Below are 17,165 nucleotides of genomic sequence, written 5' to 3'. Positions count from 1 at the left end.
CCAATACCTCTTCTTATTTAATAAAGATTCACCTAAAATCCAGAATTCATTATGAGGCACAGTGGGACTCCCATATTTGCCCCTTTCATAAATTTAAAACCATTCATTCAATGCATAAAAGCTCACAGCTAAACAGAGCCCAATTAAAATAATTAACTTGGGGGGTAGGGGGTATATGGGGACCTCATATTTTTTGAATGTAACATTAAAAAATCAAATAAAGACAAAAAATTTTTTAAAAAGAAAATAAAAACAAACAAACAAAAAAAGAATTAATTTATTCTAGGTGCTGGGTACATCTTTCTTTCTCTTGCTCAGATTTTCTAATTTGGTTTTTATAAAAATACAGTATCTTTTGGGGTTGTGTTTTTTGTTTTGTACGTGTGTTTTATTTTTACATCATATATGTCCTTTCAACATTGTTAAGCTGTCTCAAATCCTTCCTGAATGCAGGCATGGAAGGGCATGCCAATGAGATGCTATGGGTTTTTGTTTTGTTTTGTTTTGTTTTTAAAGATTTATTTATTTTTTTTAATTTCCCCCCCTCCCCTGGTTGTCTGTTCTTGGTGTCTATTTGTTGCGTCTTGTTTCTTTGTCTGCTTTTTTGTTTCTTTGTCCGCTTCTGTTGTCGTCAGCGGCACGGGAAGTGTGGGCGGTGCCATTCCTGGGCAGGCTGCACTTTCTTTTCATGCTGGGCGGCTTTCCTCACGGGCGCACTCCTTGCGCGTGGGGGCTCCCCCACGCGGGGGACACCCTTGCGTGGCACGGCACTCCTTGCGCGCATCAGCACTGCGCATGGGCCAGCTCCACACAGGTCAAGGAGGCCCGGGGTTTGAACCGCAGACCTCCCATATGGTAGACGGACGCCCTAACCACTGGGCCAAAGTCCGTTTCCCGCTATGGGTTTTAAAAATATTGAAAAGCTTCTCCACCAGTTGGTAGACAGCTATTGCCTAAGTCCTCTGACCCCAACCACCAGCCACCAGCCTCCTCCCCTAGGACCCCTCACCAACATTCCCAAAGTCTAGCAACAAAAGGCTAATGCCAGATGTATCAAGGGCTTCTGGCTCCCCCCACCCCACCCTGTAACATCTCCTATCCATTTCTGTGCCCCCTCCCCAGCCCCTGGGCTGCCATATATTCTGGTTGGTCAGTACCAAAGCTGTATGGGTTTTACTCCAGTGATAGATCTTAAATAATAAATATATAAATAAGTAATCACTCATCCAGTATATTCCTACAGCTGGGTTACAGGACTTCAAAAATTCCAGATTAATATGGTTTAGTTGATCAAGTAGGGGTGGTTATTGTGAAAGAAGAGAATAGCCAGCCATCCTTGAGAGTTTTCACGGAGAAGCCCTTAGACACTGAGAAACAAGCTTGGAGCTCAGTCTATAGTAGAGAGCCCGGAATAACTGTCTACTCAACATGCCAAAGAGTTCTGCTTTCTGACAGCCCTGTCGATCTTATTCCAAGTGAGCTAAGACATAATGAGCAACTTAAAAAGTTGTCTAGGGAAGCGGACATGGATCAACTGATAAGAGTGTCTGTCTACCATATAGAGGGTCCAGGGTTCCATCCCTAGGGCCTCCTGACCTATGCAGTAAGCTGGTCCATGCGCAGTGCTGCCCCACGCAAGGAATGCTGTGCCCCACACACAAGGAGTGCACCCCACAAAGAGAGCTGACCGATGTGAAAAAAGCACAGCCCACCCAGGAGTGGCGCTGCATACAGGGAGAGCTGATGCAGTAAGATGACGTAACAAAAAATAGACACAGGGAAGGGGACTTGGCCCAGTGGTTAGGGCATCTGTCTACCACATGGGAGGTCCCTGCGGTTCAAACCCCGAGCCTCCTTGACCCGTGTGGAGTTGGCCCACCCATGGTGCTAATGCGCGCAAGGAGTGCCCTGCCACGCAGGGGTGTCCCCCGCATAGGGGAGCCCCATGCGCAAGGAGTGCACCCCATAAGGAGAGCCGCCCAGCACGAAAGAAAGTGTAGCCTACCCAGGAATGGCGCCGCACACACAGAGAGCTGACACAACAAGATGACGCAACAAAAAGAAACACAGATTCTTGTGCCACTGACAACAACAGAAGTGGACAAAGAAAGAAGACGCAGCAAATAGACACAGAGAACACACAACGGGAAGGGAAGAATAAATAAATAAATCTTAAAAAAAAAAGAGAGATACAGTTTCCCAGTGCCTCCGGATAATGCAAGCAGACGCAGAACACACAGTGAATGGACTCAGAGAGCAGACAATGAGGGGGAAGGGTAGAGAAATAATTAAAATAAATCTTTTTTTAAAAAAAAGGTGTCTAATATGTTCAAATTCAAAAATAATAAATTTAATTATGATGAATTTGCAGTGAAGGGGGAATGAGAGTCACATATAGTCCCCACTTTTCCAGAAAATTTCACATTGATCATGTCTGGAGCAGAGGAAGATGCTAAAATTTTTTCACTGCTCTCTTACGATTCCCAGAGCAGTTAGGTATGTGTGTCGGGGGGGGGGGGGGGGGGGGGGGAGGGAGAAAGAAAACAATGATTCAATGCTTTGTGCTACGGAGATTTCCAGAGTGGATGACTCTTTTGTCTAGCAATATACCTAAACAGGGTTTTTTGGTTTAGAATGGGGAAGCTCCACACTCTCAGGTCCCACATCCAACACACACATTGTATGTGTATCACACACACCAGGTCTTGAAGGAATGGGCTGAGGTAGCAAAAGCTAAACTGTTTTCTAAGAGTAAGTAATGGGAATCTGGAGTTTTTGAGTGATAGCATGGGAGGGGGAGCCTGGTTCCTGTAGAAGGGGGAGGAGGCGCAAAGAAGCCTCTTGGGGAAGAGATCTGGCCCCACAACGAGGAAGCAGGGCAGGTCTTGATGAAGAAGATTGGTGAGGAAATAAGTATAGGGAGAAAGATTCTTAAGAGCAAGATGAGTAGTGTATACTTCCTAAATGACAAGATAAACAACCTCTTTTACAGATTCTTGGGAAAACAGGGAATAAAGAGATGGGGAGGTGTGGAGAAAAGATGTGAGGAAATGGGCAGGTTTTTAAAATGGGTGGTCATGCAGTATAATTGTATGCTTCAAAAGAAAGGATAAAAATTAAAAATGAACATCCTTTAATTGCAGAAACAAAATCCTTAATTAGGAGAGAGAAGATGAGAACCAGTGCATATGGAGAGGGTTTGTCTTTAGATGGCTGTCTAGCATTCACTCACTGTACAAGAGGGTGGGCAGAGTACCCAGGTAATGGTAGGATAATGGATGTGGTAGTGGAAGGATGAACACCGGGTATTTCTCTTTCCTCAGTGAAACATGGAGCATCAGGTGAGAGTGAGGAGAGGGAGACGGTATGAGAAGGCTGAAGAAGAGAGGACAAGGTGTGAAACTCACGTTTTAGAGCAGCAGAGTAAGTAAACTACAAAAATGCAGGAGGGTTGCTCAGTTCACTGAGAGGTAGTGACTAAGACTCTAAAGTGAGACCTATCGACCTGATTGTGAGTTTTTGTTTGTTTTTGTTTTCCAACAACATTCAGCCGCTCCGATGCACCCACAAGAAAGAAAGACGCAACCAGGTTTGGGTTTGGTCAGCATATGTTAGAAAAAGAGAAAAGGGCAAAGGAGTTAGATATATGCACAGGAGTTGTGTCAGTGATGGGTCATGGCATCTTAGTGGGTAAGGAAGGATGTTTTAGTCACTATGTAAACTAAGTATCAAAGAGTCAAGTCCAGTTCTACTGTCCTGAAAGCTTGTGTTCATTCCTTTACGGCCATGATACTCAAATGTGGGATGAACAAGAATTATCCTGGGATTTTGTCATACATGCAGCATTTTGCCTCTGTAATAAGCACCCAGATGATACCCATGTGGGGTCTGCGGGTCATCCTGTGAAAGACACTGCACTGTTGGTGTTTTAGGTGAAAACACTTAGGAGTAGAACTGGGTTCCAGATAATTGCTTACACTTTCCATCTCACAGTCATGAAATAATAGTGTTCCAAATATTTGGATTTCTTAACCAGGTAACATAATTAGACGTAAACTACCATGAGAAGTAACACTGTAATGGCTGAAGTCATTAATTCAGCAAATTTATTTTTTCCACTTCCATTAGTTTCTTTAGACAAACAGATGCAAGTATGATATTTAATTTTGAATTTGAAAACCACTTCAGCACGGCTTTACATCGGATGCATCTGTTTTCCAGAAAGCCAAAGAACTGTGTTCTGTAAGGGGGAGAAAAAAAGATAAACACTTTAAGACCAACAATTTCTGAAATTTGTTAAATAACTAAGCCAAATTAAATACATTTTATGAATGTGTAGACCAAATTATATGAATGAAACCATTTAATGTGGGGTTTAAGTGACATAAGAAAACATCAGGCAAATGTTAAGGCACATATTTCCAAGAGAGAAAATAATAAGTTCTATATAATTCTGGCAGTCAAGATTAAGAGGGAAAAAAACCTGTATCAACCCTTTATTTACTTTCCAATGCATTGACAGTGCTGTATCTGTCTGAAGAGTACAAGGGATAGCCAAAGAAATACATCAACAGGGCTCTGATTTTTTTCATTATCCTCTTATTATTTTTTCTACTGATTTCTACTAGGTTTATTGCACTTTATCAGGTTTAGTGTTTAACAAACATCTCAGCAGGATCCTGCTATTGTTGAACAATAATAATGTATTCAATGTCTTTCTAGTTATTCGTAATTATACTAGTTCTAATAACTGTCATTTGTTGAGCATTTACTCCATGTCATGCATATTATTTCCAGTAATCAACCCTGTAAGGCAGGTATTATCAAGTGATCATCATTCCCTCCACTCCCTCTGGCTGTCCACTCCTCAGACCCCTCTGTTATTTCCATCTGTTCCCAGCTCTGTCCTCTCCCCACCTGAGGATATGGAGTTGTCAGTGTTCCTGGAGCATTTCTAAACCCAGAGCCAACAGCAGCTTCAGCCTCTGACTGGTTATTCCTTCCTCGCAACAAAGATATCTATCCCAACCTGAAACCTTAAAAGGTCAGTAGCTCTAACTACTGGCCATTAGACGTTTCCTTTAGCTCACACAAACATATCATCTTTCCTTAAAATATTTTGCTCTAACAAATGCTTTGCTCCAATGCATACTTGTCTAAACTCCATGGATTGCTGAAAGAACAAGCTGTTAGATCTAGAGACCAATTACCAGTCACACTGCTTTGTAATTTGAGGTGAGTTCTTCATAATTTGGTGACAAAAGGTGAGAATCTCAAATATTATTCAAGCTTAATTTGGAATTACATAAGAGGGTATAATTCGCCTCCACATTCATTGACTAGACCACAGTGCTGGGTTTTAAGGGAAAGAATTGGAAAGGAAGATGTTTATGCATACTCTATGCAACTCACTGCTTCACCTGATTGTTTTTTCCTGTTCTCCCCCACCCCACCTTTTTTAAAAGGTGGCCAAATAGCCTTTTATAGTCATTATATAACAAAAGAGCTGATTATAATGAGGGTCAAGTAGAAGTCCTGGTTAGAAGTTGCAAACTTAGACTTACCCTTGAAGCATGGGGGAATTTCAATGGTGCCATCTATACACTGGGTTTCCTCTGTATAGCTGCACTTTTTTTCCTTATTTTTGCAGAAGAAAGAAACTTTTTCACCATGCAGCATCCCATTCTTAAATTGTTCTTGAAGTTTTACTCTCTCTCCTTTGTACAGCACAGTGGCTTTCTTAACAGATAATTTACAAGATGCTGAAAGAAAGAATATTTGTAGCCAAGACTTCAGAGTTCAGTGACTCTTTCTTAAAGAGAATATAGCATTTGAACCAGGCAGATGAGTATACCTGATGCTAACTGGTCAAGAGAGGAAGATTCCAAAAATGTACATAGTGAGTAATGTCAATATTATTGCTAATAACAGCTCTTTATCAATGGAAACATATGCTGCTACTTAAGATGGTCTTTTATTCCCCTACGGAAGCCATGCAAGGTCAGAGCAGAAGCAAGCAGGACCCCTTGCCTCTTGGTCAGATCATCACGCATGTGAGTACAATTCATGCTCCAGAGCTCCTTGCAGGGTCATGCTGAAGCTACTAGATTCTAGCTGAAACAATGTTCTTGCTCAAAACATTGTCCCTGCATTAGCAGTATCATCATCACCTGAAGAACTAGTGAGAAATGCAAACTCTCAGGTCCTATCCCAGACCTACTGAATCAGAAACTCTGAAGTTGGAGAACAGTAATCTGTGTTTAAACAATCCTTCCAGGTAATTCTGATGCATACTAACTTTTGAGAACCAGTGCTACCCACTCTCATTTACTGCTCTCTCTTTCTTTTGAGATACTCACTTAATAAGCCAACTACACTTGAATCCCCATCTTAGATTCTTCTTCTAGGTACCCCAGCCTAAGACCCTAGTCATTTGTCATTTTATTGTACCCAATTTCCCCTTTCTACTTAAAGTGCCCAGCCTACAGCAACATGAGCAGTCATGAGGCCATTGAGATATGGACAGAGCAGCAATAGGTTCTGAATTTCAGTTTAAATCCCCAGGAGGACCAGTTGCACTTCATTTCCTTGCCTGCTGCCTTTTTTACAATAAACCTCCTTTTCTTGAAACTATCTTACATGTGTGGTTGGTTTTGATGAGAGCCAAGCAAAATAGACCCTCATAGGCAAGTACTTTGAAAACAGTTATGGAAGGTCCACGTGAGCTTCCATCGTATTATCAAGACTTACAAAGAATCTGTTTATTTAATGCAATTTAATCTCAAGTAAGAGTCCTAATCATGAGGTTTCCCTCATGCACAAAATCTCAGCCTCTCACATGCTGATAGTGGTGAAGAAAGTCTTCACAACAATTGGAAATTATTGGAACATGCAAATGGCAGGTAAAGCTGATCTATTGCAGAAACTCAGACGATGTAAGATCTCACCCATATTTCCATACCTTTACAACTTGGCTGTGCAGACCAGTTTCCCAGTTTGCTACATTCTACTTCTTCTGGGCCATCTAGTACATATGTATCATGGCAACCATATGTGGCTTTATCCTTGTAATAAAGTATTCGTTTTGCAGGATAGTTCACAAATCCATTTTCTGGTCTTGATGGGAACGGACACTTTACTTCTAAAAGTTTATTTAATAAGATGGGTTAGTAATAAATATACAGTGTTTCCAGTGATTATGGAATAGTTACATTCTAGGCTCCTTTACACCATTGAATCATTAGGTGTTCCTAGTATTGTCATATAATTTCTAGGGACATTGGTGCTTAATCTTATTCCCCTTTTATTATACTCATGGACCACTGAGCATTAAAAAACAAACAAAACTTTGAAAGCAATGGTACTCTGCCAAGTTCTTTGGGCTTTCATATAAACACAAGGTATTATTTACTGCAAATTTCACATCCAAGCAGTTGAAGATGATATATTGGAAAGGAGAAAAAAAAATAGCCTGCCTTTTTTAGTGGACAAATCATGAAACTGAAATACAAAGACTACCCCCATACACAAAAGCACACCATCATTTGGTTTTAAAATATTAAACCTAAATCTTATCATTATTTTCAGAATATGCAAGAAGTTGACATGAAACATATGAGAAAAATGGTGCTGATCTCTGTCTTCCTTAAGGTCCTCTAATAGTAGAATCCTAAACCCATATCCCTATTTACTCCAGTATAGGAAATTAAAGCTGAAGTCACAAACAGGACCCTTGGACACTTTAAATGTGGTGATTATGAAAGCAAACTTCATATTCAAACTGCTTGGCTTGGTTTTGGCTCATTGAATAAAGAGTCCATGAGGCCATAATAATATTAAAAAAAAAGTGAGTAGAAAGAAAACTCTTCTTCACAGAAGACTGCTAACTAATAAATGTAGAGGAAATGATAGAACTGGAAAGTTACCATTTTGCAACCACCAATATCATAATTGATACCATTAATGTTCAATAATGGATACTAAAAACAATTGTTAGAGAACAGATTGCTAGAAAATTTCTAGAGAACAGAACAGATACAGTCTCAAAGTGGCACCTACAATCTGCTACAAGTTCCTTACTATTTCCAAAGAGAAAGAGATGGTTTTTCCAAGGGGAGCTCTGGCACACACCAGTTGACCAAGAAATCAAACTTGGTGTTACCACTGATGAGACTTACTAGATACTAAGTGCCTCTTGATGTGGTGGAATATGATGGACACAATAGCACCTATATAGTATTCTTAACAAAAATATTTAACTTGAATCTAACCAACCAAATTCAGATTGTGGAACATTCTATAAGACCACTGGCCTGTACTCTTAAAAAATGTCAATGAAAGAGAACAAAAGAGGCAGGGGATCATTCTTGATGAAAGGACACTAAAGGGATATGACAACTAAGTACAATGCGTGGTTCTTGATTAGATCATATATAAAATAAAACACATGAATAAAGGATATTTCTGGGCCAATTAGGAAAGTTTTCACATAATATATATGTTATATGATATTATTGTTAATTGTTTGTATTCTTATAATTGCTTAAATTATTATTGTTAATAATCGAAAATTTGTTAACAGTCTCAGATACTGTGATAATATAAAAGAATGCCCTTGTTCTTAGGAGATTTTTGCTGAAGTATATATGGGTTAAGCATTATAAGGTCTACACTTATTTTCAGATGGCTCAGGGGAAAAAAAGTATCTCTCAGTGGGGAGAGAGAGAAAGCAGGTGTCACAACATGTTAACAGTTGATGCAGCTATGTGAATGCTTAAAAAAATTAAAATATAGAACCTACTTCTTAGAACTTGGGAGAAACAAATGAGCTAACACATATGTAACACTAGATTGGTGCCTGACCCATAGCTGAGTGCCCAAAAATATGCTAGCTACTGTTATTTTTGGAAGTCCCCACATGCTGGAAATCACTTATGTTTTGAATCACTCAATAGAGGTCTTTAGTATATACCAAAACAGAAGCTGATGATCCTTAGTATAAGGCCTGTGCAAAAAGTAAATTCTATAATTTGTCTGTGTGTTATGCAGCTGACATCAACCAAAGACAGTAATGACAGTTCACCTCAAAAGAGGGAGAATTTTCATGATCTTTCAAAAAAATCCAACATTTCTATAGTTCTTAAATTTAGGTAAAGATCGTAAAGACTTATCACGATCTAGCTGCAACCTAGTTTTTCACTCCCCATTAAAACCAGGCTTCTCTTCACCAGCCTCATTGAAGCATTCAGTTGTCCATGGACAGACATCCTGTCCTTTCCTCCCTCCCTGACTTTAAACTTGCTCTGCCCTCCTCCAGCATGCCCTTCCCCCATTCTCCACTCTTCTAAGGCCCAGTTTAAAAAGGGTTTCAAAGCTTTCCTAGGTGGTTCCAGAAGTTAATTGAATTCTACATAATTCTCCTGAGGTCAGAAACCAGGTCTCGTTCATCTGGTATCCTCAGTGCCTAGAAAACACTGCCTGAAACATGGGGATGCTCAAAGAATAGTGGTTGAATGAGGTAACTTGAAATAGTTCATTATAGTAGAATTTTCAATGATATTAAAAAAATGGGAGTCTGGATTAAATTAATGATTTTGTCTTTTTATTGCACTCACCCCTGCATTCTGGTAGTTCGGTCCAATTTCCATGTACTGTGCAGGTAATTGTGTCATTTCCAAACATCGCATGGTTTGGCCAACATTCAAAGCCTGCTGTGTCCCCATAGATGGAGTTGTTCCCAGATGATGGCTTGTAAACTTTAAGTCTTCCAAACTTTGGTACAGGTGGTGGGGTGCAGGTTACAGCTGGAGAAAGAAAGAATTATCATTTCTATAAAAAATAATCGGGCCTTACAAACATACTCTTTCCAGAAAGAAAGAAAAAAACGACCAAAGTTAAACTTGAGAAAATGCAAATTTGGATTTAATGCCAGGGGAAAAACTGCCAATTACGGGTGCCAAATAAGTAAATATGATCTAAAAATCAAATATCTGAACCAGTCAAAAAACCACAAAAATGGAGTAAATGTAAATCTTGTCATTGCTCATTTGCTTTTTACAATAATGCAGTGGTTAGGTTCCCACAAAGCCTTTGGTCCAAATGCTACCTTGGAAAATGTTTCTAGACGTCGGAAGCACATTTCTAGAAGTCAGAAGGACATTGCTCAAGTACCATCCTGCAATAATTACTGGGAGAGCAACTTAGTGCAAAGTTATTTGTGACCTCTGAATTTCACTGCTAGTTCAGGTTTATTTATTCCTGTTGAATATCTCCTGAATTGGGGCTCTGTATAAATGGAGCTTACATTAGCATTAGGTTCAGAGACATGGAAACGTGGTAGTGGGTTATCATCCTGACCTCACCAAAATGAAGTTCAACAAGTTCAGAGAACATTATGCTAACAATGGAAGATAATGCAGACCAAAATGTAATTTAGCTTGAATTATCTAGAGCCTTGCTACCCCACATGTGGTCCATGGATTAGCAACGCGGGCTTGTTAGAAATGCGGATGTGCAGAGCCCACCACAGACCTGCTGAATCAGGCTGTAGTTTAGCAAGCTCCCCAGGTGATTCATTAAAGTCTGAGACATTCTCATTTAGATGACTAAAGCTAAAGTAGCCTTTCTGCTTGTAACTTAAAATAAAAAATGGTTTTACATATTTGATATAAATCAGCTTAAAAGGGAATCTATTTATAGGAATCATGGTAGTTCCTACTGCTGAGTGAAAAACTCTACTTAGTTTATCCTTCAAACTTTTTTTTTTGGTAATGCAATTTTTCTTAAACCAGTATTCATTTGAAATTGCTTTATTTTCCACTTGCTTTTACTAGGATGGACTTGGCTGAAATATAAAAAACCATAACAATTATTGCAGGTCCTGGGCATCCTCGTCCAAGTGTGGACTTGTATAAATCATAAATTAGGGAACCTAAGAATGTTCCTCACTATTCTAAGCTAAGTCCGGACTTGACTCTAAGATGCTTGGCTGAGCATTATTGAATAAACTGTCAATGCCTTCTAGAGGAATTCCAATGAGCTTCTAGGATGAGAAATGCTTTGATGGGTTCCAGGCTACTGTGAAGATTGATTTCCTTGTCTCCTTCATCACTTGACTTGCTCCCTGAGGGCCAACTCACGTGTCCTTTGGTCTTGTAGCCTTAGTGCTGAGAACAGGATCTGGCACATAGTACACACTCAATACATGTTTATTGAATAAATGAATGTGAACCAATTTCCAGGGCACGAAGGTATGTCATCCGACTTTTTCCAGAAGTTACTCATGTCAGATTGTGCCCAATCCTGAACGACTAATACCATATATTTCCAAGCCCCCGCCCAAACACTGTGGGAGTTGTTGGAGTTGACAAGATACATAAGAGGTGGACATGAGGTACAAAGAACAGCCCTCAGAGGGTCACCAGTCTCATTGGCTGGGTCGGAGGAGTTTCCTAGGCCTTTTGGTACTAAAACCAGGAAGTCCTAGGTTAAATGGGACAAGTTGCTCACCCTCCTCCATAATTGGGGCCCACAGACTCACGAGCACAGACAGGAAGCTTCTGACTCCATTTCCCTTCCTGGGTGCATTTAACAGAATTAGTTCCATTCAGATAAAACCTGCAAAAGGAAAATTCAGCACATCATGCTTACTCTATTGATGGCATTTCGGATGTCTTCCCCACCGAGCATCGTTTCATGTTAACACCACTGACTTCTTCCCCAGCTCAGAATGCTGTCTTCCTGAGGCTCCTTGTGGGGCTAATTGAGTCTCCCAGTCCAACACAGAAGGTAAATCACTAAAGAATGGGCGGGTTTTATAGCAGGTGGGTGGGAGAAGCCAAACCCTCAAATCCCTCACCTCCATCCAGCAGGCCAAGTTAACTGCTTCTTACATGATCTCAGAAATCAAAGCACCATTTCTTTTTCAGGATCCCCAAAGTAAATTAAACTGAGTCATCTCAACTATTCATTTTCTGAGAAGCCTGCTAATGAGAGCGTATAAAGACAACTCAGTGTATTTCCATTGAAAATGTAACATTCTGCCATTGAAGCCAAATCAGACCCACCAGGAAACTGCTCTTTCATATGAATAAACTGTCTTTCTCTTTCATATAGTATTTTTTTTTTTTAAAGATTTATTTATTTCTCTCCCCTTCCCCCCAACCCAGTTGTCTGTTCTCTGTGTCTATTTGCTGCGTCGTCTTCTTTGTCTGCTTCTGTTGTTGTGAACGGCACGGGAATCTGTGTTTCTTTTTGTTGCGTCATCTTGTTGTGTCAGCTCTCCATGTGTGAGGCGCCATTCCTGGGCAGGCTGCACTTTCTTTCACTCTGGGCAGTTCTCCTTACGGGGCACACTCCTTGCGCGTGGGGCTCCCCTACGCGGGTGACACCCCTGTGTGGCATGGCACTCCTTGCGTACATCAGCACTGCACATGGGCCAGCTCTACACAGGTCAAGAAAGCCCGGGGTTTGAACCATGGACCTTCCATGTGGTAGACGGACGCCCTTATCACTGGGCCAAGTCTGCCGCCCCCTCATATAGTATTTCTTAATCTCCAATTCTAAATGAAGATCCTCAGTAAAAACGTGTCCTAATGTGCAGCCAATGTGCTCTTGACAATGTCACAGTGGTGTCTTTGCTCACAGGACAGATGGGCTGTATGAGCAGCTGTAAGTGCTTTTGTCCTGGGGATGCCATATTGCATTTGGTGAGGACTAAGACCCCCATGTCTCTGTCATTGCACTCCCAACCCTCCCAACAGAATTCTCTTCTAGAGACTACTAGGTCAGTCAGTTGGTCTTGTAATTAAAGCCGAAGCCTTATTGCTAAAGTATTACAACTCTTATGCCAAGATATGGCCCAAAGATTATAAGAAATTATCATCCAGTTTTAGTCATTTCAGTGTACCTCCTCAGGTAGGTATGTAATCAGGAACAGAACACTTAGTTGTAGCTGTAACTTATAGTCATTAGTTGTTATCCTCCTCACCTTGTCCCCACTCGCAACACCTGTGGTTTATATTAAAAGCATATCTAAATTTGATTTATATCCAACCTAAAGGCCAGCCTTGATGTTTAGCTTAAGAGCACAGATGTGCTGTATATGTTAGCTACTCCATCGTCCTGAAGTCCTTACCCAGGGTTACAAGTAAAGCTGATCATGTTGGGATATTCAAAAGTTGTATAGCGTACAGCTCCATTTTCCAAGATTCCAGCAAAAGGGCATACCCTGGCTGTGATTTAAAGACAGAGAGTAAATTTCTATTTATAGAATTTTCCATTAAAATGGAAATATATAAACTCATTTCCTCTCTTTGATCCAATAACTCTACTAGTAACTATTCTAAGAAAATAATTAAGAATGAATCGAATGATATATGTACTATGATGTCTATTACACTGTTACCTCTAATGAAAAATGGGACAATCTAAATGTTAAAATCAGAGGATTGTTTTAATTAATCATAGCATATCAACAGTTGAACTATTATGCAGCCAATAAAATATGAATTATGAAGACTATACAGAGTCCATTTTTATGAAATGCTATATTAAAATAGAAAAATACAAAATAGTACATACCCTATGCAATGAGGTAAAAGTATACACATAGAAAAATAACTTGAACAAATGAAATCATTAGTGTTCCAGAATTATAGCTAATTTAAAGAAAAATTTTCCTTAATGATGTTATATTGGTTTTTCATTAAATATTATATCTAACTTTTTAACATCAGAGGCATATCAATTTCACTTGCATGAACATGTATAATTTTGACAAAGTTCATGTCTATGTAACCAAAATAACCAGAGCTCAGATAAGTTCATCAATTCATTTACTGCTTAACTACTAAATATAATTGCCAGAAATTTGATCTTTTTGATTGCTCAATACTTAACTAATAAATAATGCTAGCAACATATCAAAGAACCATGGTCTGGGGAATGAATAAAAACAACCCTCTGCAATAAAGCAATATCTTTCTATCTATCCATCTATCCTTATAATTTAGATGACTTTCCTATTCATTTCAGTAATTATTAAATCTGCTTCTGTTTTGAGGCAAAACCCAAAGATATAACAATTCCCCAAGTATTATGTTTCCAAGTGTTTCTTTCGCATCAGCTTAAATTGCACGTTATCTCCTCTTTTCATTTCTATAGTGTTTCCCTCTCCTTTTATCATACAGTAGCCAGGACTCTGTTTTTAACCCTCCCCTAGTTCCACGCTATAATCTTCTCCTCTTCTCCAAATACTGGTTATTATCTTTACTCCCTTCTCCCAAGGAGAACCCCAAGATCCTCTGTTTCTTAGCATTCTGCAACCTTACCCTTAGCATGACAAGGTAAGTTATCCCCAAAATACGAGGGAAGAGAACTCAAAAGAAGACTTACGCAAACATTTCAGAGTATTGAGGGGCCATGTCCCGCTGAGAGGGCAGATAAACCGTCTCATCCCTCCTCGGGACACATAGCCGGGCTTGCAAGAGAACACAATCTCCTCTCCTGGGTCATAGAATGATTTCAATGGAACAACTGTGGCAAATGGTTGCTCCTCTGGCTTGGGACAGGCTGAAATAGAGGACAAAGCAGTAGTTAAGAAATTTATATTTGCATTTTAAAAGCTTAGTTAGCACACAAATGAAAAATCAATAGTTAATGCAACTAGTAAGTATGCCAAGTTCTATACTAAATACTTTATATACAACATATCATGGAATCCCCTCAACAATCCTTTGAAGTAGGTACTATTATCTACATTTACAGGTGAAAACAGTGAGCCTTACATTGGCTAAGAATGTGCAGGAGCTCTACACGTGGCAAGATGAGAGACTAAGCATCAATCCAGTCTCCCAGGATTCCATCCCAAAGGGAATTTAAAGTGATCACTATTGATCACTGTTATGAATTGAATTGTGTCCCCCAGAAGGACACGTTTGAGTCCTACCCTTGATCCCATGAATGTGAACATAATTGTAAATAGGATCTTTGAAGATATTATTAACTAAAATGAGGCCCAACTGGATTAGGGTGGACATATAATCCAATATTACTTGCATCACTATAAGCAGAGGAAATCTGGACACAATTTGTAAGACAGAGAAAGAGACAACTATATGATGGAGACAGAAACTGAGTTATGGATGGCCGGCAAGCCACCCCGAGGACCCTACAGATTTCAGAGGAAGCATGGCCCTGCCAATACCTTGATATTTCAAACTTTTAGCCTCAGGAATTGTGAAACAATAAATTTCTGTTGTTTAAGCCAACAGCTCTGGCAAATTAAGATAATCCCTGATATGTAGTAGGGAGTTGGATATAAATTATTTTTCCAAAAGCAAAAGTACTTACTTCGTCCTGCAATAGCAACATGGCAAAGAAAACTTGAGAACAAGATGAGCCCCAGAGAAATCATTGTGGATGATTCTCACTGGCACTAACAAAGTGACTTTCCTCAACGAAAAAGAAATATAAATACAAGAACACTTAAACATTAACCATTTTTGTTTACTTTGATCTCTGTAAATAGAAGATAATGTACCACGATTTGAAAGGGAATCCAAGACTTACATTCTTTAATCATTTACTTTCCATTTCTATGGGTCTATTGTGAAATTGTTGCTAGTTGGTTTTCTCTGTCTCCATGATATTTAAGTCCATGGCACAGAATATTCCTACCTCTGACAGAATCGTGATGATTTCCAGATTGCCCGGTCTCTAGCCTAGATCTGTCCTTTTATGTGTTGGGTATGTAGTGGATGGTACTCCAATGGGGAGGAGCCCCTGATTCACCCACAGCCTTGGCATAACAGTCACTTAATCTGTGTCTCAGTCTCTGAACCTCTGAATTGATGTTCCAGTTTTCAGATCCATGATTCTAAAGAACATCTTCACTTAGGCATCTGTGATGGTCACTTTCATGTGTCAATTCGACCAGGTAATGGTGCCCAGTTGTTTTGCCAAGCAAGTACTGGCCTAATTGTTACTGTGGAGACATTTTATGCACTTAAATCATCAGTAAGGTGATTGCATCTATGACTGTTTACATCTATAATCAGTCAAGGAGACTGCATTCAACAATGAGAAACATCTCATCCAGTTGAAGACCTTTAAAGGAGAAGTGAGATTTCAGCAGCCAGAAGAATTTCCATCTCTAATTTTAGCTTGTCATCTCCTGGGGAATTCACCAAAAACCTTCATCGGTGTCCCTGGCTTACAGCCTACCCTACAGAATTTGAACTTGTGCATCCCCACAGTCGTGTGAGACAATTTTATAATAGCTCATAATATTTACAGATATCTCCTGTAGGTTCTGTTTCCCTAGAGAACCCTGACTAATACAACACCTAAAACTTTAATGTCCCCAAAATTGAGCTCATCATCTTCCCACATAAAATGACAACTCCCTCCCAATTCTCCTTTCACCTGAAGTTAGTGACAAGATCCTCCTGCCTGGAAGGTCCAGTTATGACCATAGAATGATCCTTGAATCTTCAGTCTTCTCTCATGTGAAATCAACACAGTCCTGTTCATCCATTCTTAATATTTCTTAGAAACGTCTAGACAGATCTCTAGGTCTGTGTCAGGGATTGGAAAATAATATGAAATTACAAGTTAGGCCTCAAAGGAGAAAAAGAGGTTGAGTAGGAGGAGAAAACAGGCCAACACTGATGATGTTGCTAGGAATGGTTCAGAAGGGATCATCCATGACTCCTTAGTTCTTATACACCGCTTGTTCGAACCTTCCTTGAAACACAATAGTTAGAGAAATTTGGCATCAGGCAGGAGTTCTTAAATAAGGCTCCTGGTGAATATTGTGTTCCACAGTAAGCAGACTGTAATTCCACTAAAATAAAACAATGGTGGTTCTTCTGTTTTTTATGATTGAATCACAATCTTTATACCCACAATCACCCCTTCTAGGTGGAAGAATTCTTGTTCCCTGCTTCACGTCTAGGCTCCTATTCATTGTGGAGAATCACTTCCATGGGTGGAGAACAAAGAAAACTAATAAAATCAGAGGGACCAAGTTGTTCTATATAATGAGTATCTGAGATTGATGGAGAAAGAACAAGAAACCAAACAGGCTGGGCATAAGATAAAGGAAATCTGGGAAGAGAGGAACTGAGAATGTACTTGTCAGCAGTTACAAACTGATAGATATT

At 39.7% G+C, this 17,165-nt stretch overlaps 1 protein-coding gene across 1 annotated transcript; it reads right to left on the bottom strand.

The window, feature by feature from the left end:
* Window positions 1-4,084: 4,084 nt before the first annotated feature.
* Window positions 4,085-15,457, bottom strand: APOH (apolipoprotein H). The gene is made up of 8 exons (XM_058284586.2): window positions 15,352-15,457; window positions 14,395-14,571; window positions 13,136-13,232; window positions 11,540-11,616; window positions 9,615-9,803; window positions 6,962-7,141; window positions 5,565-5,762; window positions 4,085-4,240 (listed from the first exon to the last, which is right to left on the bottom strand). The coding sequence occupies exons 1-8, from the start codon at window positions 15,413-15,415 to the stop codon at window positions 4,185-4,187; spliced, it is 1,038 nt and encodes a 345-aa protein (XP_058140569.1). The 5' UTR covers window positions 15,416-15,457; the 3' UTR covers window positions 4,085-4,184.
* Between the last annotated feature and the right edge of the window lie 1,708 nt (window positions 15,458-17,165).

The sequence above is a fragment of the Dasypus novemcinctus genome, chromosome 21 (assembly GCF_030445035.2).
Source record: "Dasypus novemcinctus isolate mDasNov1 chromosome 21, mDasNov1.1.hap2, whole genome shotgun sequence".
Taxonomy (NCBI): domain Eukaryota; kingdom Metazoa; phylum Chordata; class Mammalia; order Cingulata; family Dasypodidae; genus Dasypus; species Dasypus novemcinctus.
The sequence above is the reverse complement of the archived record's forward strand: the minus strand, read 5'-3'. Positions and strand labels throughout refer to the sequence as shown.

What these genes read in the sequence shown, in the direction of transcription:
- APOH (XM_058284586.2), bottom strand. Translation starts at nt 15,415, where the DNA reads ATGATTTCTCTGGGGCTCATCTTGTTCTCAAGTTTTCTTTGCCATGTT. An exon ending in CAATACTCTGAAATGTTTGC is followed by an intron (nt 13,233 to 14,394) that starts GTAAGTCTTCTT and finishes TTTAAATCACAG; the next exon opens with CCAGGGTATGCCCTTTTGCT. An exon ending in GAAGCTTCCTGTCTGTGCTC is followed by an intron (nt 9,804 to 11,539) that starts GTGAGTCTGTGG and finishes TTCTTTCTCCAG; the next exon opens with CTGTAACCTGCACCCCACCA.